At 37.4% G+C, this 21,383-nt stretch overlaps 1 protein-coding gene across 4 annotated transcripts in view; it reads left to right on the top strand.

Annotated features, from left to right (window-relative positions):
• Positions 1–21,383, top strand: part of mybpc2b (myosin binding protein Cb) — a 33,299-nt gene that overhangs the window by 610 nt on the left and 11,306 nt on the right. Inside the window, exons 2-12 of one of the 4 annotated variants that reach the window (XM_047376946.1) lie at positions 4,509–4,523; positions 6,236–6,256; positions 6,930–6,950; positions 10,841–10,864; positions 15,893–15,961; positions 16,070–16,218; positions 17,324–17,441; positions 17,554–17,602; positions 17,753–17,812; positions 17,904–18,064; positions 18,213–18,345. In XM_047376946.1, the coding sequence (XP_047232902.1) occupies positions 4,509–4,523; positions 6,236–6,256; positions 6,930–6,950; positions 10,841–10,864; positions 15,893–15,961; positions 16,070–16,218; positions 17,324–17,441; positions 17,554–17,602; positions 17,753–17,812; positions 17,904–18,064; positions 18,213–18,345 (820 nt within the window). The remainder of the gene's footprint in view (positions 1–4,508; positions 4,524–6,235; positions 6,257–6,929; positions 6,951–10,840; positions 10,865–15,892; positions 15,962–16,069; positions 16,219–17,323; positions 17,442–17,553; positions 17,603–17,752; positions 17,813–17,903; positions 18,065–18,212; positions 18,346–21,383) is intronic. The other 3 variants (XM_047376947.1, XM_047376948.1, XM_047376949.1) reach the window with 3 other exon arrangements.

Here is a 21,383-nt window from a genome sequence, read left to right as displayed (position 1 = left end):
TGATTTAAAGACAAAACTTCCCTGTTAATACAAGTTGTATTTTGGTAGTTAATCTCAGTCCATAGATTGCTTTACAGGCCATACATCTTCACATATCCACCTGTTGTTACATCATGATGGTCTACCAGTAAATTACATCCACGTCATCCTCACTGACTACACCATTAACGTTTCTCTCTACTTAAGTAGCTACTACGTTAGTAATACATACACAGTGCAGATTATATGCTGTGAGTTCTGAGGAAATTGGGCTTATGTTTTAGTTTCCAACTCATTACATGGTAAAGAGAAGCACAGTCTTCACCTGTTTCAAGGTTTTTAGTGCAGCATCACCTGTGTTTAATACCCAATGTTGCATCATTGTGTTGCACTAAAAGATTTTGGAGTCTTTAACTAAAAGCTACTTTTTCTAAGTCATGAAGAAAATTGTCCTACATCTCCTACTTCCAAGATAATTGACCAAACCAACTACAGATGGTGGGTTGGTTAGCATCTACTCAACTCCCTGGTCCTTTAAGGAGGACCAAACAGCTCTGGTGTGAAAGTACCCTTAGAAATGGTGCGTTCCATTTTTACTCAGAAGTTGGAAGTAGGAAATTTCAATTAGAATGAGTCGGAAAGTCAGAATTATGAGTCGGAAAGTCAGGGCAACCATACCCGTCTTCCGCAGTCAAGATGGCTGCTTTTCGCTTCAATAGTAGTAAAATGTTCTTACTTTGACTGTTTTAAGCAGTTCTTTATTATTTATGTAACATTTAGTCAGTCGTACACGTACTACCTTTCAGTGTTTATGAAACGAGATGTTTCAACGTGTTTTATATGCAACTCGCTACAACCTGGAGATGACGTTTACTCCGACTTCCCAGTTCCGACTTCCGAGGTTAATGGCATTAGCTTTCTACAGACGTAGTTAGCCAGGGTTTCATATACATGTCTTGCAACTTAGACATGGTTAATATAACAATGACAATGCTTTACTAACTGTTTAGAAAAGTCATCCACATCTGGTGCTAGGTAAGCTAAGAAGAAATTAATTAAGCAATGCAAACAAAACAGCCAAAAGTGTAACATTAAAGCAAATATTTAGGCTGTATAGAGTTTATTCTCATGGAAAACCTGCTAATATTTATAATTTATATGAACAGGTCTGACTTATGTTGTTAAATAGAAAAGTAGAAATATTAATAAGAGGAGGTTAAAGAGAGTTGTTGAGATAATGTACAACTTTTTCATTGTAAGACAGTTTACCAAACGTTTTAGCCTCTGTCAGGCAGATATAAAGGGAAGCAACCCTGAAGATCCAAACCTTCTTTTGCAGCTCACTTCCTGAGACTTCATACCTGATAGGCAGCAGCTGCTAAGAGCAGATGTCTTGCAACTGTAATGTAAAACTGGTTTGTGCATGCTTCATACATTTAGATCACCTCCAAGTGCAGGAGTCAATTTCCCAGTCAGCTCAGTAAAATTACAGTTTGATCCAAGGTAATGACATTTTTTTCTCAAATTTCTGACTTCCAATTCCTTACCTATATGTTGAAACAAAATTTGAGCTGCTTCACTCAATAGCAGCCAGATCCCGTCCCTCAGCTAATTGCTAAAAATACTCTGCAATAAGCAGTGACCTCTCACACTTTTTTCCCATGTAAGTTCATCAAGTTTCACCCCACCCCAGCATATCAGGTTTTACTATTCCAACTTGCTGTCCCAAAGGAGATAAATCATGACGTAATCTGCCAATTTTAACCAGAACGTTCCTCCTTGGTCAGCAGGCTGATGCACTGTTCTGAATTTGGCTCTGCTCCAAGGCAGTCCATCAACCGGAGGACCGTTTCCTAGTCAATGGTTAGAGGCGATGCTGTGATTCATGATCATAATTCCCTTCATCACTGTGTGCTGATGAAACACTATGAGAGTAAATTGAACCATAACTGCTCTGTGAAGTTTTTCCAGTCCCTCAGTGCCGTTTATCTTTGTCAAGAAACAAGAACCTTGACTTGAAATGATGACAAGATTAATTCTCTCTCTGTCATTGAATAATGGTTCTGATGAACACAACCGGTTATTGCAAAATGACCCATAATAAAACCGAAACTAAAAAGGTTACTCCTATCCTGCATGGGAGCTCTTTGATTGAATAAAAAAAAAAAAATAGCGCTTGAGAGGAACATTATTACTTATTATCTAATTTTACCAGAAAAAAAGTGTTGTTTGCACTGTAAATCAAGAAAAAGACGCAGAACTGTTATTTTCTGAATATACAAATTTTATATATTTATGTGACTAGATATGATAGTTTCCATAGAAATTGTTCTCATTTAATACTTTTAGCACCTTCGGCCTCATATAGCTACACCCTTTTACACATATGGAAATAAATCCCAGGCTGCAGAATAGAACTTCTTTGACAATAATACATACAATGAAGGTAAATTAGTTCTGCTAAATAATTTTGACTTCTATCATGCACATGGTGTAATCCCAGAAGAAGTGGGTTTGGCATGGAGTAAGAAATGGGAAACGAATGTATTATGATATGTGTGGCTCAAATGAAGCCATAAACTCTTAGTGTCTTTATGTCTGAGTCACTAAACACACCATAAATCAGATTGTCAGAGCCATATATAGAAATGCAAACAAACACTGAGGTGAAGACTTGATCTGATCTGAGGACCTTGATGTAAAGTGATCATACTCCATGAACTTTCTAACCTTTTGTTGAATTACAACTCCAAACTTTTGTTTAACACTGGTGCATTTTTGTAGAAGGGAAAGAAAAAGATTGACACTATTATTTTAGGAAAATCAGAAAGGTGCGAGCCCCCTCACTCTGATACCCCTAAAAAAATCTAAAGAACTTCTGGCTGTAACATCACAAAATATGAAAATGTTTAAGGAGAATAAATCAATGTAAAAAAAGTGAAAAAGTTTAACAAAAACAGAGAAGTTCCTGCTGTAACAGAACAAAATGTGCAGTTTTCCCCCCTCATATTTATGTATTTTGCAGACTTGACCTACATTACATTAAAAACCCGCCTAATTATGAGTCTTCTGCACATGGTACCACAGAGGGTCTCTGACGGGAACATTTAAACTGTTGGAAACAGCTGTGCAGACGTTAATTACCCTGTCTCATCCCAAACTTGTTGAAGATGATCAAGACTTTTGCCCCCCCTGCGGATTATATGAGCAGACGCTGATGCAGATTTACCTCCATGCAGTTGTGGAGTTCTCCAACAGACTCTAAGAAGTTTTTAAAGCAACCTGTTTAGTTTCCGAATATATCGGCTGATGTTCTCATTTATAGGGAAAACGACTTGCAAGCAAAGCATGCTAAAAGCTGTAAGCAAAGTGCTATTGGAGATATCAGTTAGATCTTTTTATTTCTGCAGCTGAGTTTTAAGCCAATCCCTAACTGAGAGGAGAAGCACTTATGGTCAACTTGGCTTACTATTCAAGGAAAGTGCATGCAGCTTGAGAGAACGTGGCATGGCTTCAGGGAGGTCATAAGATACCGTCCCTGGCCTTTAAGTGACCCCTACAGAGACACTTGGGAAGCTTGGGGTATATTATATGCCTCTATTTCAGTTGAGAATTTGCTTTTACCCAAATTAGGCCTGAACAATGACACCCACAGCAGCTCTCATTAAAAAAGGCACCCCTTCTGTGACTCTGGTTTACCCTTTGAATTATATCGCCAGATCAGGGTATCTGTTTCAAAAATCTGTGCCAAATGTAGCACATGAAATTTCAAAGGAGGACCTTCCTGTTACTTTTAAATTTAAGACATCACATGTGTGCCAAAACATTGCTGAAGTAACCACTTTGTACAAAGCTATTAACTCCAGGCAAACATCTATTTAAATATTCTCAACAAGATATAATTAGAAAATACCTTTAAGGTCTAATGTCTAATGACTGTTATAATGATTAGAACCCCTAAAATCTCTTTATGATAAATATATTGAAACAGTTTTGAATCCTTACTTGATAACTATTTTGACGTTCTCCTTGGATATAAACATCCATGACACAGAGTCACACCTCTTCAATCTACTGGCCACTAGGACTTCAGTGAGGACACATATTTTAGGACCAAACACTGTGAGAACAGAGTATAAGACAGAATTCCTGATTCTGGATGATCTAGAGAGATACAAACAGGAATGGTGACAGATCCCTTTCTCTATACGCTCAGAAGACCAGGTGCTGTCCTGCATTGAAAATGATTGCTACAAATTATTAACAAGGTACCAATAATTATAATTTTGGTAAAAACTATTATTTCTTAATTCTTTGGATCTTCTTCGGATCCACTGTCTTTTTTTGTTGTACCAAACCCAAATATTCCTATTATCCAGAAGAAAACATCTAGATAACACATACAGTATTACTCAATAAGAGATCAAAATCTTTCAAAGGCTTTTAACACATCTTTACCAGGATTTCTGAAAAGGGTTGTATGAGGTGTATATGATGTGTGTAAACACTTTTCTTTGTCTGTTTCACAGCTAAACCAGCAGAGGGTAAGTCAGCTTTCCTGCTTTTGTCCCATCCTTTTTCATCATGCTTCCCATTATCACATAGTGACAGATTTATAGCTCTTAGATTGTTTTAGCTCTTTATAAACATATAATGTCAACTACTGGCTTCGAGCAGACTTCAAACACTGTTTAATCAGCATTCACAATGTTTCTTTTATTTATTCATGGACGCTCTGTCAGGAGAGCAGAGCTATTTAAATTATAAATAGCGCTGTGTTACTACTAAGCATACTGTATATTGTGGGTATTTACACCTTCTGGCATTTTGGTTGAAAAGCTGCTCTCTTGTATATTGCATAATTTGCAAATTTGTTAATACAACCTAGAGGGGTGAAAACCTTCACTTGAATGTGCTCATGTGACACAGGTGGTATAAATTCGTTCTGCTATTAGGCTCGTGAACATTTTGTTTCTATGGTGATATCCATGTCAAACAAACATGCATCGGCTGAAGAGGTTTTTAAGACAAACACTTTCTGTAGTTTTATTTTCTGTGATTGGAGGTGGTTCCATCCACATTTAATTAGTTTTAACCTGAGTGGGATAAGGTGGAGTGATTATCTTCATATTAGAGGAAAAAGTGCTTTTAATAAAACCTTTCTTTTGAGTGGTTTAATCATTTACAATCGCAAACCGGTTTAATACCAGGTTGCAGCAGCATGATGCTGTTTTGTTAACATGTGCGTTAATGTAGAAACCTTTTTTTACATTTTTTTCATGTCACGACTACAAACATCAATGTATTTCATTGAGTTTGTATGTGATAGACTAACATGTTTTATGCTTAATTGTAAACTTATTACTCTAGTCCCCTTAAGTAAAGTTCAATGACACCAGGAGTATGGTAACTCTGGAGGAGCTACAGACATCACTGCTCTGGTAACATGACAAATGGGAGAACCAAGAAGAAAGCCATAAAATCTCACTGAATGTTTGCCACAAGCCATGTAGGGAACACAAATATGTGGAAGAAAATTATCTGGTCAGATGGAAAACACTGTGTGGTTGAAAACTACCATTTCACTTAACCCTGAACACACTATCCCCTTTATGTAATATGTCCTACTTTGTGTTGGCCTATCACAAAGAAATCTTATTTACGTTTGTAGTTATGATGCAACAAAATACCCCCCAAAAATTTAAGGCTGTGAATTCTTTTGCAACTGACTGTGTTCACCTTATGTCTTCTCCTTGTTTTTTAGCGGTGTTTGAATAAATTTGATTTATTATTCATGCTTCCCTGCGGGTGTTTGGACTTGTGTTAAATTGGAGGTTTAATCTTGGGCTGATTTTTCTGAATGAGACAGAAAAGATAATCCTTTCATGTGGATTTTGATGTTTACTGACCGAGAGCAAATGGGTGCATTTTCTGCATCCATGAGCTGTGTTTCTCACATTGACCTTTGGATTACATTTCACTGCAGGCATGGAGTGTGTTAGAAAATGTCTGCAAGTGTTTGCTGATCATATGTTTTGGGTCAACTTTGAACATTTTCTCTTATTTCTCAGCAGTATTTCCAAATTTAAATTGGGGCTCTGGACATATTTTATTTTTTACAATTTATATTCACTCAGCAGAACTATAAACAGAGAATGGTAGGATCCTTTTTGTAAATCCTCAGGTCTATCTAAATCTCCTGAACAGTTCCCAAGCACATTGTAACTATGCACTAATTTTCTTTCATTTCCTCTAGATGCACCCCCAGCTGATGGAGGTAAGACAAAATCTGGGCAATGAATTCACATAAATGCCTGACTTGACACATAGTACTCTAATGTATTGTATGCACATACATAATCTATTTTATGTATGCACATAAAAAATGCATGCATGGGCCGGTCTGCTTGACAATGAAAGGAGATGCATGAGCTTTGTGTTTTATTTTCAACGTTTTTTTTTCCTGATGACACTCATAAATTATCAGAGTCTTTCTTCATAAATATGCAAAATGATTTTTATGAACATAAAAAAATCAAATTAACTTGGTAGTGGTCATTAACCGCTGTGCTGCTATAATGCATTATTTATTTTGGACTCAGTGGCCTATGTGTTGCTACTATCTGACTTGACTAATATATTTGTGTACTGCATATTATACGTTGCATGTGGGAATTAAACTTAATCTGAATTGTCAGGACGTCTTTAGGAAAAACACGTATTTTTTCCAGATAAGAGGACTCTAGATATTTACAAACTTGTGCTGGGCATGATGTGCATGCAGAAACATTGAACAAGCTTGCAAGCTTATCTGCAATGTAGTTTGGCTTTAGATTATTTCATGTGATTGTGTGTGAGATTTCTGTTTAGATGGCAAGCATCTTTTTGTGCAACAGCTTTTTGCTTCAAAGCAGCTTTTTTCAGTGGTTTTGCTTCCTTGTCTGTGGCAGGTTCAGAAGCTGATGATGATGGTAAGAAATATGTCTGTAGAAATGTTCAACTAGAATGCTATTAGTGTTATTTTAGTTGTAGTTTTAGTATTTGATCTATCTTATTCCTATTAATATTTACAATTATTTTACATTATTTTGATTGCTTTATTGCGGACTGATCTAAAATCCATTTTTTACCTTTTTATTTATCCAACATTTTTGTTTGTTTTTCTAAACTGTAGATAAAGCAATGCCTAAGTTCTTTGTTCTGCAAATTTCTAAAATTAGACTTTGCAATCAATGACTTGTCATAAATCACAGAATTACACTGATCACAGAAACTGGGAACTATTTGTGCAGCTGCCTGACTGAGGAGACGCTGCAAGTTGTAAGCAATAATGAAGGAGATTTTGTGTGCCTCTCCTGATCACCTGTGATCATCTGGAGGTAGTTTACGTTCAACAATCAACTGTGTTCAAGTCATTAGCAAATAATAGTGTATTGGATAAAGACCATTGTTTAAACATTGTTTAATAGTTATTAACTGCAAGAGAACCCCTTCAGTTCTAAACTTGCACACTGCAATCTTGTTATTATAAGGTGCAGCCTATTATGCATTACAAAATTAGAAATTATTCTCCTGAATTAAAAATGTATGCTTTTGGTTAATGATGCTAAATTACGTGGACCTAAGGGCTGAAGAAAACAGGCCAGAAATTGATTTGCAGTTGTAAATCATAAATCACATTAATGGTTGTGTCCAGTTCTGAACATCATGCTATAAAACCAGATTATTTTAATAATACTTAAAAAAATTTCAAACAGTGGGGAGAACAAGTATTTGATACACTGCCGATTTTGCAGGTTTTCGCACTTGCAAAGCATATAGCAATCCTGAATCTAAAACAAAAATCCAGAAAATCACATTGTTTGATTTTTAAGTAGCTAAAAGAAATAAGACAGATGCTGAGAAGCAGCAGAGAGAAGTTAATTTGGGATAACAAAGCAAGTGTTTAGTGTGGATAAATGTTAACTTTGGAATGGTTTTACATCTGTTAGGTTTAAAAGCATTTTATTTTGAGTTTATATTTCTGATGTGCGCTTAGTTTTATAGCATTTTAGTTTCCCTTTGACCAGCAGGAGTCCAGCACAGCAATATTTAGATGATGAAAGACATCTTAAGTACTAGACATTTTTTTACATAAAAAAAAAAAATCAAAACTGAATTTTATGTCATAGTGATCAAAAGGCACTCTGGTATTTCCCTATTATGTTTATTGAAATGTGTGCATCCTTAACATAAACCTTGCTGGCTAAAACGACCTGCAAGGCTTCGTGCTTATAGCAAAAAAAGTTTGAATCTATTTGAGAAATACATATTCAGTGCATTCACTTATGTGCAACAGAATGGGCATCTTTTTCTGCTACCAGACACTTGACAAAGACATGATGCTGTGTATGCTTTCTGTTTCATAATTTGTTTCTCCATGAGCAGAGGCCTGCTCCTTCCATCTGTGACTTATGATTCTGCTCTCTCTTCTGCTGCTGTTCCTCAGGCAGTCCGAACAATGAGAGCAGAAACACAGCTGCTGTTGAAGTACAACACCAGCAGCTGTTTCTGTTAACATACCAGTGTCATCGGATTTCATGACACATTTATGTGCAGTTCTTAAGTTTGGATTGAACTGGATTTAAATTAGTATGGACAAGTCATTGGAAAAATCCTTAAACACAGGTTCTGGGCCTGGAAGTCATGTTTTGTCTGCTCAGAGGCATTCAGATAATCTACTTAAACTAGATACCTTAGCCTTTAAGACAGATTCTTAAATTAAATCACTAATAAAACATGTTGGAGATTAGCTCAGGTTTTACAAGGTAAACCTAGAAGCTCTTGGTCATATCTGCTGCACTTGCCTGCTAGGTTTACATGAGTAGAGCATTTCCCCCTGTGTTATTAATTAAATAGGAGTTTGGATGGAAAAATGTTATGAAAGCATCAAGGATTTAGGACCACTTCACTCCATACTGTGCAGGTTCTAAGAGAGGTCTTCATTGCTGCAGTTTGTACAGCTGCTATGCACATTGCGTCACTTAGCATGGGCTGCAACAAAAGCCATCTTACCAGGCCAGTGAAACAAGCTATCCATGTTCTCCACGGCTATCAATACAGTGCAAATATTAGGTCGATATGCGCTGGGCTTCCCGTGGAACAGGGCATCCAGCTAGGGAGAAACATGCAGAGGGAAGGAAACTGTGAGTTTTTCAGGATACAGTCTAAATACAAAATGTATTTTTTAAGCAGCAGCTCATAATATTTATAATACTGTATAATTTTATAATCCTGCGATCTTTAAACATTTTTGTTACGGCAGAGGGTCAGGCCATATGTGTGAAAGAGATGTCGCTGTGAAACTCGTTTTACTATACGAAAATAAAGACATAATGATTAACATTATAAACTGTCTCTAGAATCTTATATTAGCAATTAGCAGGGTTAGCAATCGTTAGCAATAGTCCAAATAACTATTTTGAGACACCTCACAGAGACACCTTTTCTTCCTTCAATAACAACTTGAACACCAATGAGTGTTGTTGATACAAGACATCTTAGCACTAAGGTGTGATGCTTTCACTAACTGGAAAAATATCCGATATTTACATTTCTGACCTGTACATCGATGACAGAACAGGGCCCGTCAAGCTGAAAATCAGCTGATTGCGGTGCATCTCTGATTGAAACCGGGACACGCGTCCATGGCAATCAAAGTCTCTACCAAAAACAATTACACTAATGATTACATCACAACTAAACTGCTAAAATACAATTTTTTTTTCAAATGACTGGCACAGAAACAAATGAATCACTTCTCCTGCAGGTAAAAACATTACATGAGATAGACATTTCAACTGTCAACACCACCGGTTCCCTTCAACCCTTTTTGTTTCAAAAATAGGAAACAAAAACAGGCAAATGGTCTTAAAAATCAAAAATTCACTGCATTGTGTTAAAGCTTAATAACTGAACATCATGAAATATGTTTTTTTCCACTTGTCCTTTCGGTTTACTGTACTTATTGCCCTTAGAAACCACTGCAAACCATTGCAAACACTACACCACAAAAATACCTCCAACAGAGTGTCGGAAATTCTATGTTGGAGGATATGTTTCCTTCATGCAGGGTAGGCACCAGTTTTAGCTTCTATTTTTGATATTTATGATATGTTTCATCACCTGTTGTAACTCCAAAGTGGGTATTGAACTACACCGAGTTTGCCTTTGCCGTATTTATTACAGGAGGAATTTCCATGAGTGAAGTGTTGATCATACCGAGGTTTTTCCAGCCGTACAAACAGGGATATTGAGTTGAAGGAGTTTGTCTCCACTAGGGCTCCAGTCATGTGGTTTGGCTCACCTAATTGCTACTGAGCAGGAGCAGAAGATTAATATCTACAATATCTTCCAATGGATATTAGCCCTTTTAGCTAACTCGGTCGAAATGTACATTTGACTTTATCGTTAACTAAAACTAATACACAGATTTATTTTTAGAAACCCAACTGTTTTCCTACCTTACAACTTTGTAATATCAGTCCAAAGAAATCAATCAAAGTAATTTCAAATAATTATTCTGATGTTTGACAATTAAACAAAAAGTAATCAACACATTTGATTACTTTGAGTTAGTATAAGAAAGTCATGATATTACCATCATGAGCAATACTTTTTGAATGTGACTGTGTGCTGTGTAAATATAATAATAATTCATTCACTCTCAAGTTGTTTGATTCCACACTGGAAAACATGTAAGGAGCTGACTCTTCTGTCTGATATTAAGCTTGCTTTGTTTATTTCCCATTGACTTATGGTACAGTATAACTTCAGATTGTTATACTTCCATATGTTAAAAAATGATGTTTGTTTTTCCCAGCTGAGAAAAACGCAACGGGGCAGGGTAAGAGTGAGCTGAATGACATCACAGTGAAACACTGCTAATTTGCATGACTAAGATAACTGAATCCTACATGTTCGTCAAATGTGGTGCTTTATCTATTTGTTGTGTTTCTGGGCAGCTGTTTCATCGCTGTGTCCAGTCCAGTTACAGTAACACAGAGGGGGACAAATGGGCCACAATTCCCAGAAAAAAAACATTATTAAATATTTATATTTGATAACTTAAATAAATTGGAAATGCATAGTTTGGATGTTTGGACCACATATTTACATACACTGTAATAAAGACGGATACCTTCTCTAGTGTTTGACATTAAATAAGACTAAAGTTTATTAATTTCCTGCAATTCAGAAGTGCATACTGATGTTAATATACTTTTATACAATTTAGGAAAACCTAGAAAATAGCATTGTCTTCTAATATTTTGACAGGTTAATTCACAACATTTGAGTCAAATGGCATACCTGCGGCTATTTTAAGGCATCATCTCAAATGCAATGTTTTCATGCGTGATATCATGAAGAAACAAATCACGTCTGGGTCATTTTTGGGTAAAAAGTTCAAATCCCTGATAATGCCACATTCACCTGTTCAGGCAATCATATGCCAGTAATAAAAAACACAGGAATGTCCAGCTATTGGTTCTGTGTCCCGGAAATAACTGTGTTTTCATGCACAAATTCCTTGTTAAGATGCTCTCTGAAGCTGGTAAGATAATGTCGTTATTTACAGTAAAACAAATCCTGTACCAACATGGACTGAAAAGCCACTCAGCACAGAAGAAGCCATTACTCCCAAATTTTTGAAGGCATCTCATTTGACCTTATATTTAATGGAAATTCCCTAATGACCATGATAACATTTGTGGGGGAAAATGGGAAGTTTGCAAGCCTAAGAGCACCATCAAAACTGTGAAGTACAGAGGTGGCAGCATCATGTTGTTTGGGTCTTTTGCTGCAGGAGGGACTTGTGCACTTCACAAAATAGATAGTATTATAAGGAAAGAACATTATGTGGAAATACTGACGTAAAACTTCTAGATACATGGAAGGAATTTAAAGTTTGGGCACAAACAGGTCTTCCAAATGAACAATGACCTTGAGCATATTGTCAAATTAGTTACAAAATGGCTTAAGGACAACTAAAAACATGGAAAATTTTTGAGCAGAGATAAAAACATGTGTGTGAGCAGGAGACTATGGCAAGAAACTTGTGCCATCAGAAACTGAATTTGAATTTCTCAGACTGAATCTGTATTTGTGTAATTTGAAATTAAATGCATTGGTTTGAAAATGAATTTCACTTAATTGAAACTGAATTTAATGCTTTGAAACTAAATTCATTTGCTCTGAAAATGTATTTTGTTGAACTGAAAATTCAGTTTCACAACTTTTACTTTCAGTTCTAAAATTCAATTTCAGTTCTAAAATTCAGTTTTTTGTGTCACACATCCGGGTCCTTGAAGCCACAGATTAATCAAACACAGATTCACCGATTCACGGATGTCATTCACTATTGCTGCGTCCAAATTGAGGGGCTGCATTCTTTGAAGGTATCGTCATTGTGAGGCAATAAAGTCTACAACTTCGCAGGCTTCTCCAAATAGGCCCGACAAATGCGTCCTTCTTTTCCCCAGATATGAAGGATGGGTCCGGTGTATCCTTCGTGGGCCACCCTATCCCATGATTCATTGCGGGTCAAAGTAGATTGTGCTAACGGAAGTAGCAAAGCCTGGAGGAGAGAGAAAAGCTGTGAACAATGTTGGATATATTGTGCTTTCTGTGAAACAAAATGAACTTGTTTTTAGACTAGAATGTAGCTGTGTAAACCTGAAATATCTGCGCGGTTTATCAAGATTTCGCTTAATTCCACACGTGCTCCGATGTGTTCGGAGACGTCCTCTTCTGCTGCCCTGACACCAGACTCACAGCCGGCTCGCCTCGCCAGCGCACAGCTGACCGGGGGGTTGAGGTGCGATGAACCCCGAGAGAACAGCTGACTCCCGGCACGTTGTTTTCAAGCTCCTGCTGGGTTTCCCCAATGGATGGAAGTTAAACACAGATATAATTCAGTCAGATGAAATCTAATGTTGATGTTTGGTTCTTTTATTTTTATGCTCTACAAATAAATTTAATTTCCCTTTGGGATTAATAAAGTATTTTTGAATTGAATTGAATTGAATAAATTGATTTAAACGTTGTTCCTAAAGTTAATATGTTAGTATTTAAATTGTTACATTTTTACAAATAGATTTACAAATAGATTTTTATATATTTTTTATCTATGAACACAAAACTTTAACAATTTAAATGGCTGAGTAATGAACAAGATTATAAAACAAAAAAATAAGCCATTAGGGCTCCATTTGTTCGGCTTCACAGTTCTGTGCTTCACGCTATCACTGTTGCTAGGCAACATAAATTACGCTGAGGTAAAGGCGGGAAACGCAGACCGACGTAACACCGGCCGCACCATGTTGATCTGGCATGTTTAGCTAATAGCTACAGGTAGCATAAGTGTTGCTGTTTGACCATCATCTGTTTACACGATTTCTTATAGATGCTCATTTGACTTGGTAACTGACATCCGCCAAGCTCATGTTGCTGCACTGCTCCAGCTCAAAATGCCGTAAAGGAAGTTTAACCTGATGTGAAACGTAAATCCATGAATCTGTGTTTGATTAATCTAAGGCTATCCTCAAGGACCCCGGATGTGTGACACAAAAAACTGAATTTTGGAACTGAAATTTAATTTTAGAATATACAACTGAATATACAAAACAACAAAATACATTTTCAATGCAAATTAATTCAGTTTCCAAACCATTAAATTCAGTTTTCAAACCAATAAATTCAGTTTTCAAACCAACGAATTCAGTTTCAAACCAATAAATTCAGTTTCAAACCATTAAATTCAGTTTCAAACCAATAAATTCAGTTTCAAACCATTAAATTCAGTTTCAAACCATTAAATTCAGTTTTCAAACCAACGAATTCAGTTTCAAACCAATAAATTCAGTTTTCAAACCAACGAATTCAGTTTCAAACCAATAAATTCAGTTTCAAACCATTAAATTCAGTTTCAAACCAATAAATTCAGTTTCAAACCATTAAATTCAGTTTCAAACCAATAAATTCAGTTTCAAACCATTAAATTCAGTTTTCAAACCAACGAATTCAGTTTCAAACCAATAAATTCAGTTTTCAAACCAACGAATTCAGTTTCAAACCAATAAATTCAGTTTCAAACCATTAAATTCAGTTTCAAACCAATAAATTCAGTTTCAAACCATTAAATTCAGTTTCAAACCAATAAATTCAGTTTCAAACCATTAAATTCAGTTTTAAACCAATGCATTTAATTTCAAATTAAACAAATACAGATTCAGTCTGAGAAATTCAAATCCAGTTTCTGATGGCACAAGTTTCTTCCCATAGGGAGACTCACAAACATGACCCAAATAGGTATTTGTATCAGTTACTTAAATGGGATACAAAAGAGTAAGAAATACAATAACTACATCATTCAATATTCATATAAATGTATTAAGACGTTTATAGATAAAAAAAATGAAATAATTTAATGTTTAAATCATACATAAATAATGAATTTTTCATTTTATAAATTGTATATATCATAGTTTCACTATTTATTTCATATTTCTTGTGCTTCAGTTTATTATGAAAAAATGTAAACTGTCCCTCTGGCTTGTAAAATAGACCCTAACCCTAATTTGTTTGGCTAATCAATGCAGCAGTTTAACTGCAATCCAATCAAAATCCGCTTTCTGATTTTAATTAGTAAGACTCAGATGAATTACGTTCATACGAATATGAACACAGGAATGTGAAAGTCTTAAATAAGTGCAGAAATCATGATATATGGTTTAAACATATAATGATTTAAGATTTCCATTGTCATGACACAGATTCCCAGTTTACTTAGGTCTGGACTTTAACTGAGCCATTGATTGAACATGCTTTATCTAAAGCATGGCATAATGCCACCAACACCATGTTTTACTGTGCATATTTTGCAATTTCAGTCTAATTTCATTATATATGTTTTTTATAAAGTGATAATAGATTAAATAGTTATAGACAAAGTATTGATTTAATGTGTATTTCCAATTTCGTTTAATTTATCACCCATCCATCCATCCATCCATCCATCCATCCATCCATCCATCCATCCATCCATCCATCCATCCTCCATTGGGTGAGATGCATGGTATGCCCTGGACATGTTGCCAGTCCATCACAGGGCAACACAAAGACACACGAGACAAATAAGCATGTACACACACACTTTATTATAATCACATATATAAATCCTATTTATTTATTGACATTAGAGCATTTTTGGCCCTCGATAGGAACCTGCCATGACCACATCTTCACGTTGTTTGTTAAAATAAGGTTCGAAAGCCAATTCAGTGTGTGTAATGTTTAAAGACTTAAACTCTGAATGCTAAATCTAAAACTGGCACTGAAAGCATGAAAGTGTAAAGGTCAACAGCTGCTCTTTCTTCGTAGAAGTCTTATACTTAGTACTCTCAATCTTCATTAAAACGTTATGGACCCTCCAATTGTCACTTCGCAGTAACGTTTAGATGTTGCTGGAAACTTTATCTTGCCTGGAAATGCTATTTACTCTATGTGCTGCGAGGGAGGGAGTCATTCAGTGTTGCTGCTTTACTGACAAGAAATCTGAGAAACAGATGATTAAAGTGAGCGTCCAAAAAACACAGAAGAATCACATGACAGAGTTTTACAAAGGCAGGGGCGATGTAATAAAAGCATATAAATGTCACATGTCTGTAATGCCAGTTTCATGTGGATTGAGGATTGTTATTGTAGCCCTTCTCAGCCATCTTGGGAATGTTGAACGTGGTGATAAGCGATTTCTAATATGTGTCGGTGCCCTCGGCTTGTGTATGTTTTTGCTGCACTCCTGTTACGTTAAAAAAAGGATATTAAAACAGCATTTAAAAACTGAATTCATTAACTTCTTACTGTTTTGTTTCAGAGAATACATCAACTACAATCACTGGACTTTTTGTCGAGAGGCCACCAGAGCGTGTCGTCGCTGTTGCAGGTAAGATACATAGATGTTTCCTGCTCACTCATACAGGACCCTGGAAATCGATGATGTGTAAAATGTCAGAATCTAATGTTGTTGTTTTGTTTTCTGGTGAACTGGCAGGATCAGATGTGACATTTATAGCCAAGGTGGACGCGAGTTCCCTGACAAGAAAACCCAGCATGAAATGGCTGAAGGGCAAGTGGCTGGACCTTGGCAGCAAGGCTGGGAAACACTTGCAGTTCAAAGAAACATATGACAGAAACACAAAGGTGTGTGTGTGTGTGTACTGCTGTTTCAAAATTGTCCTTTGAATTACGGCGCCTTGCAAAAGCATTCACACACCTTCAAATTTTTAAAAATTTCATCGCATTACAACAAAGTGCAATCACTCAAAGAGCACCTGTGATCGTTGATTCAGGTCTTTCCAAAGACTGAATTTAGATATGGACTTTGACTATGCCATTCCAACACATGAATATGCTTTGAGCTAAATTGGCTCTGAATTTGACCTTCTGCCCATATCTCAGGTATTTTGCAGCCTCTAACAAGTTTCAAAATTACCCTGAATCCATACATCTTCCTTTCAGCTCTGACAAGCTTATTTGTGGATGCTAACAAACAGAATTCCCCCAACATGATGCTGCCACCACCATGTTTTCCTGTGGGGATGAAGTGTTCAGGGTGATCTGCACTGTTAGTTTTCCCCCAAGACACAGTTTTTATCCCCAGAATGTTCAGATTTGGTCTCTTCTGGCCAGAGCATCAACCGCTACATGTTTTCTGTGTCCCCAACATAGCTTGTGCAAACTGCAAACTGAACTTTTTATGTTCTCTTTTCATCACACATTTTTTCTCATCTTGCCACTTATTTAAAAATGCCAAATTTGTGCACAACTAATAGCTGCCCTTGCAGTATGTTCTCCCACTTGAGCTATGAATCTCTGCAGCTCCTCCAGAGTTACCATGGGCCTCTTGGCAGCTTCTCTGGTAAAGGCTATCCTTGTCTAGCCTGTTAATTTAGGTGGATGGCCATGTCTTTGTAGGTTTGCAGTTGGTCCATTATCTCTCCATTTTCAGATGATGGATTGAACACAGCTTTGTAAGATGTTTAAAGCTTAGGATATTGTTTTAGAACCTAACCCTGCTTTAAACTCCTCCACAACTTTCTCGATGACTAGTCTCCTGTCTTCCTTGGGCTTCATTAGGGAACTTAGTTGAGTTAAATAGAGACAAACCATCTTCAGGTGGTAATGGGGTGAAGGGGGCTGAATGCACTATATGCTTTTCATAATGTAACAAAATGTAAAGGGATCTAAAGGGCATGGATATTTTGCAAAGTACTGTATCTAACTGATTGCCCTCTTTCTTCCCAAGATCTACACATATGAAATGAAGATCATCAAAGCGGTGGTTGGAGATGCTGGAGGCTACAGGTGTGAGGTGACAGCTAAAGACAAGTGTGACAGCTCCATCTTTGAGATCTCTGTGGAGGGTAAGTGAAAATGGACCCTGGTCCGCTGTGGGCTGCTGTGGATTCTGCATGTGTTACTGTTTTCATCCCATCCAGCAATAATGTGCGTTGTCTGTAACTTCTCTTGTTACAGCTGCAAATCAGGAGGACCAAGCAGATATTTTGTCTGCATTCAAAAGAACGTGAGTGCTTCAGGAATTTCAATTTAGCCCGTGTCTACAATCTTAGTGTGGGCATACATGGACTTTTATCCTATTTATATTGTTTAGGCAGTTTAATTTGTCAATTGTGTGAACTCAATTTTTATATACTGTTTGTTTCTACATACACAGAGGTGCTGGAGAGGATGAAGGAGACCTGGATTTCAGTGCCCTGCTGAAAGCTGCAAAAAAGTGAAATAATGAGCTTCATTTAGCTTGCATTATTATCTTATACTTGCAATTAGCTTTCCTTTAGTTAAAATATATTTTCTGTTACTAACAGGAAGAAGAAACCTGAGGAACCAGAGATTGATGTATGGGAGTTGCTTAAAAGTGCCCATCCAAGCGAATATGAGGAAATTGCCTTTAAGCATGGCATCACTGACTTGAGAGGCATGCTGAAACGTCTAAAAAAGATGAAAGAGATCCAGAAACATAGCGAGGGTAAGTTAGGCCAGTTTGGAGGAAGGCCAGAGCGGAGATTGTTAAAGGGGTGTTTAACGGCTGGGAACAAAAGATGGGCTACATAGTGGGCAAACTGTTACATACTTCTGAACTTGTGAGTAAATTAACTTTCTGCCTGAATTCCCAGCTTTCCTGAAGAGGTTGGAGTCTTGCTACTCAGTGGAAAAGGGCAAAAAGATCGTCTTGTCATGTGAGGTTCTCGACCCAAATGTCCAGGTCAAATGGTTGAAGAATGGCCAGGAGATCAAACCCTCAGCCAAGTACATATTTCAAACATTACCCAGCACACACACTTTCATTTGGACCAGTTCTCTGACTTGTGACATGGAGTCAAAATAATCAAGCTGAAATGGACTTAATGGGCAGTACTTTAAAAATATCGAGCCAAAATTACTAGTGCCACACCGTCACATTTGGAGATGATTCCGTCGTCACCACGTTTTATTTTTAGGTAGTCAGAAGGAGCCTCCCAGGAGAAAGGAGATCTTATGCCCTCAAAGCAAGCTAATTCACATATGCCTCAACACAAAGAGCTCTGTTACTATAAATCCTTGCAAAAGTATTCAAATTTAAAATTTAAAAGCATTTTACCAGGATTTAATGCGATAGACCAACATGGAATAATACATGAAGTGAAAAAGTAACAATGGTTTTACATTTTTTCACAAAAGAAAATCCAAAAAGCAGTGTGCATTTGCCTTCAGCCTCTTGAGTCAACACTTTGTAGAACTACTTTTCACTCCAATTACAGCATATTGGGGAATGCTTCTACCAGCTTTGCACATCTTGACACTGATGCTTGTGCTCATGCTTGTTTGCACAAGATCTTCAGCTCAGTCAGATTGGATAGAGAGCCTTTGTGAACATAAATGCACATTTAGGTCTACAGGTCCTTCTCAAAATATTAGCATATTGTGATAAAGTTCATTATTTTCCATAATGTCATGATGAAAATTTAACATTCATATATTTTAGATTCATTGCACACTAACTGAAATATTTCAGGTCTTTTATTGTCTTAATACGGATGATTTTGGCATACAGCTCATGAAAACCCAAAATTCCTATCTCACAAAATTAGCATATCATTAAAAGGGTCTCTAAACGAGCTATGAACCTAATCATCTGAATCAACGAATTAACTCTAAACACCTGCAAAAGATTCCTGAGGCCTTTAAAACTCCCAGCCTGGTTCATCACTCAAAACCCCAATCATGGGTAAGACTGCCGACCTGACTACTGTCCAGAAGGCCACTATTGACACCCTCAAGCAAGAGGGTAAGACACAGAAAGAAATTTCTGAACGAATAGGCTGTTCCCAGAGTGCTGTATCAAGGCACCTCAGTGGGAAGTCTGTGGGAAGGAAAAAGTGTGGCAGAAAACGCTGCACAACGAGAAGAGGTGACCGGACCCTGAGGAAGATTGTGGAGAAGGGCCGATTCCAGACCTTGGGGAACCTGCGGAAGCAGTGGACTGAGTCTGGAGTAGAAACATCCAGAGCCACCGTGCACAGGCGTGTGCAGGAAATGGGCTACAGGTGCCGCATTCCCCAGGTCAAGCCACTTTTGAACCAGAAACAGCGGCAGAAGCGCCTGACCTGGGCTACAGAGAAGCAGCACTGGACTGTTGCTCAGTGGTCCAAAGTACTTTTTTCAGATGAAAGCAAATTCTGCATGTCATTCAGAAATCAAGGTGCCAGAGTCTGGAGGAAGACTGGGGAAAAGGAAATGCCAAAATGCCAGAAGTCCAGTGTCAAGTACCCACAGTCAGTGATGGTCTGGGGTGCCATGTCAGCTGCTGGTGTTGGTCCACTGTGTTTTATCAAGGGCAGGGTCAATGCAGCTAGCTATCAGGAGATTTTGGAGCACTTCATGCTTCCATCTGCTGAAAAGCTTTATGGAGATGAAGATTTCATTTTTCAGCACGACCTGGCACCTGCTCACAGTGCCAAAACCACTGGTAAATGGTTTACTGACCATGGTATCACTGTGCTCAATTGGCCCGCCAACTCTCCTGACCTGAACCCCATAGAGAATCTGTGGGATATTGTGAAGAGAACTTTGAGAGACTCAAGACCCAACACTCTGGATGAGCTAAAGGCCGCTATCGAAGCATCCTGGGCCTCCATAAGACCTCAGCAGTGCCACAGGCTGATTGCCTCCATGCCACGCCGCATTGAAGCAGTCATTTCTGCAAAAGGATTCCCGACCAAGTATTGAGTGCATAACTGTACATGATTATTTGAAGGTTGACGTTTTTTGTATTAAAAACACTTTTCTTTTATTGGTCGGATGAAATATGCTAATTTTGTGAGATAGGAATTTTGGGTTTTCATGAGCTGTATGCCAAAATCATCCGTATTAAGACAAGACCTGAAATATTTCAGTTAGTGTGCAATGAATCTAAAATATAGGAATGTTAAATTGTCATCATGACATTATGGAAAATAATGAACTTTATCACAATATGCTAATATTTTGAGAAGGACCTGTAGACTTTTACTTTGCACACCTAACACATCAGTATGCTCGATCTAGAGCACTCTATTGTAGTTCTGGCTGTGAGTTTAGGGTTGTTGTCCTGCTGGGATTTAAACCTCCACCCAGTCTCAAGTCTTCTACAGCCTCTAAAAGGTTTTTCTCCAGGATTGCCCTGTATTTAGCTCCATTCATCTTCCCATCAACTCTGACCAGCGTCTTTGTCCCTGCTGAAGAAAAGCATCCCCCCAGCATGATGCTACCACCATCATGTCTTACAGTGGGAATGGTGTTTTCTGGGTGAAGTTCACTGTTAGTTTTCCACATTGCATTTGTCTGCAAAAAGTCATTTTTTTAGACATTTGCTGGGTCTTCTACACAGTTTGCGGAAAAGGGCCCTTCTTATAGCCTTCTTAAACAATAGCTTTCTTCTTGCTTCTCTTCCATGAAAGTTAAATTTGTAGAGTGTACAACTACTACTTATCCTGTCAACAGATTATTCCACCTGAGCTGTAGATCTCTGCAGCTCCTCCACAGTTACTAAATCTGATGAGGTGGGCTGCCATGTCCTTCTAGGTTTTTTAAATTGTGTTCAGGTTTAATCTATTTACTAATCTGGTTACTTCTGAAAGCAAATGGTTTCACTGGATTTTTTAGGAGTATCGGATTTAATGGGGCTGAATACAAATGCACTCCACACTTTTCAAATTTCTGTTTGTGCAAATTGTGAAAACCATGTATAATTTTCCTTCCCCATCGGAATTATGCACCACTTTGTGTTGGTCTGGCAGATATCTTGAAGTTTGTGGTTGAAATCTGAC

This window comes from Girardinichthys multiradiatus, chromosome 10 (genome assembly GCF_021462225.1).
Source record: "Girardinichthys multiradiatus isolate DD_20200921_A chromosome 10, DD_fGirMul_XY1, whole genome shotgun sequence".
NCBI classification, from domain to species: Eukaryota; Metazoa; Chordata; class Actinopteri; order Cyprinodontiformes; family Goodeidae; genus Girardinichthys; species Girardinichthys multiradiatus.
This window is presented reverse-complemented; position numbering and strand designations above follow the sequence as displayed.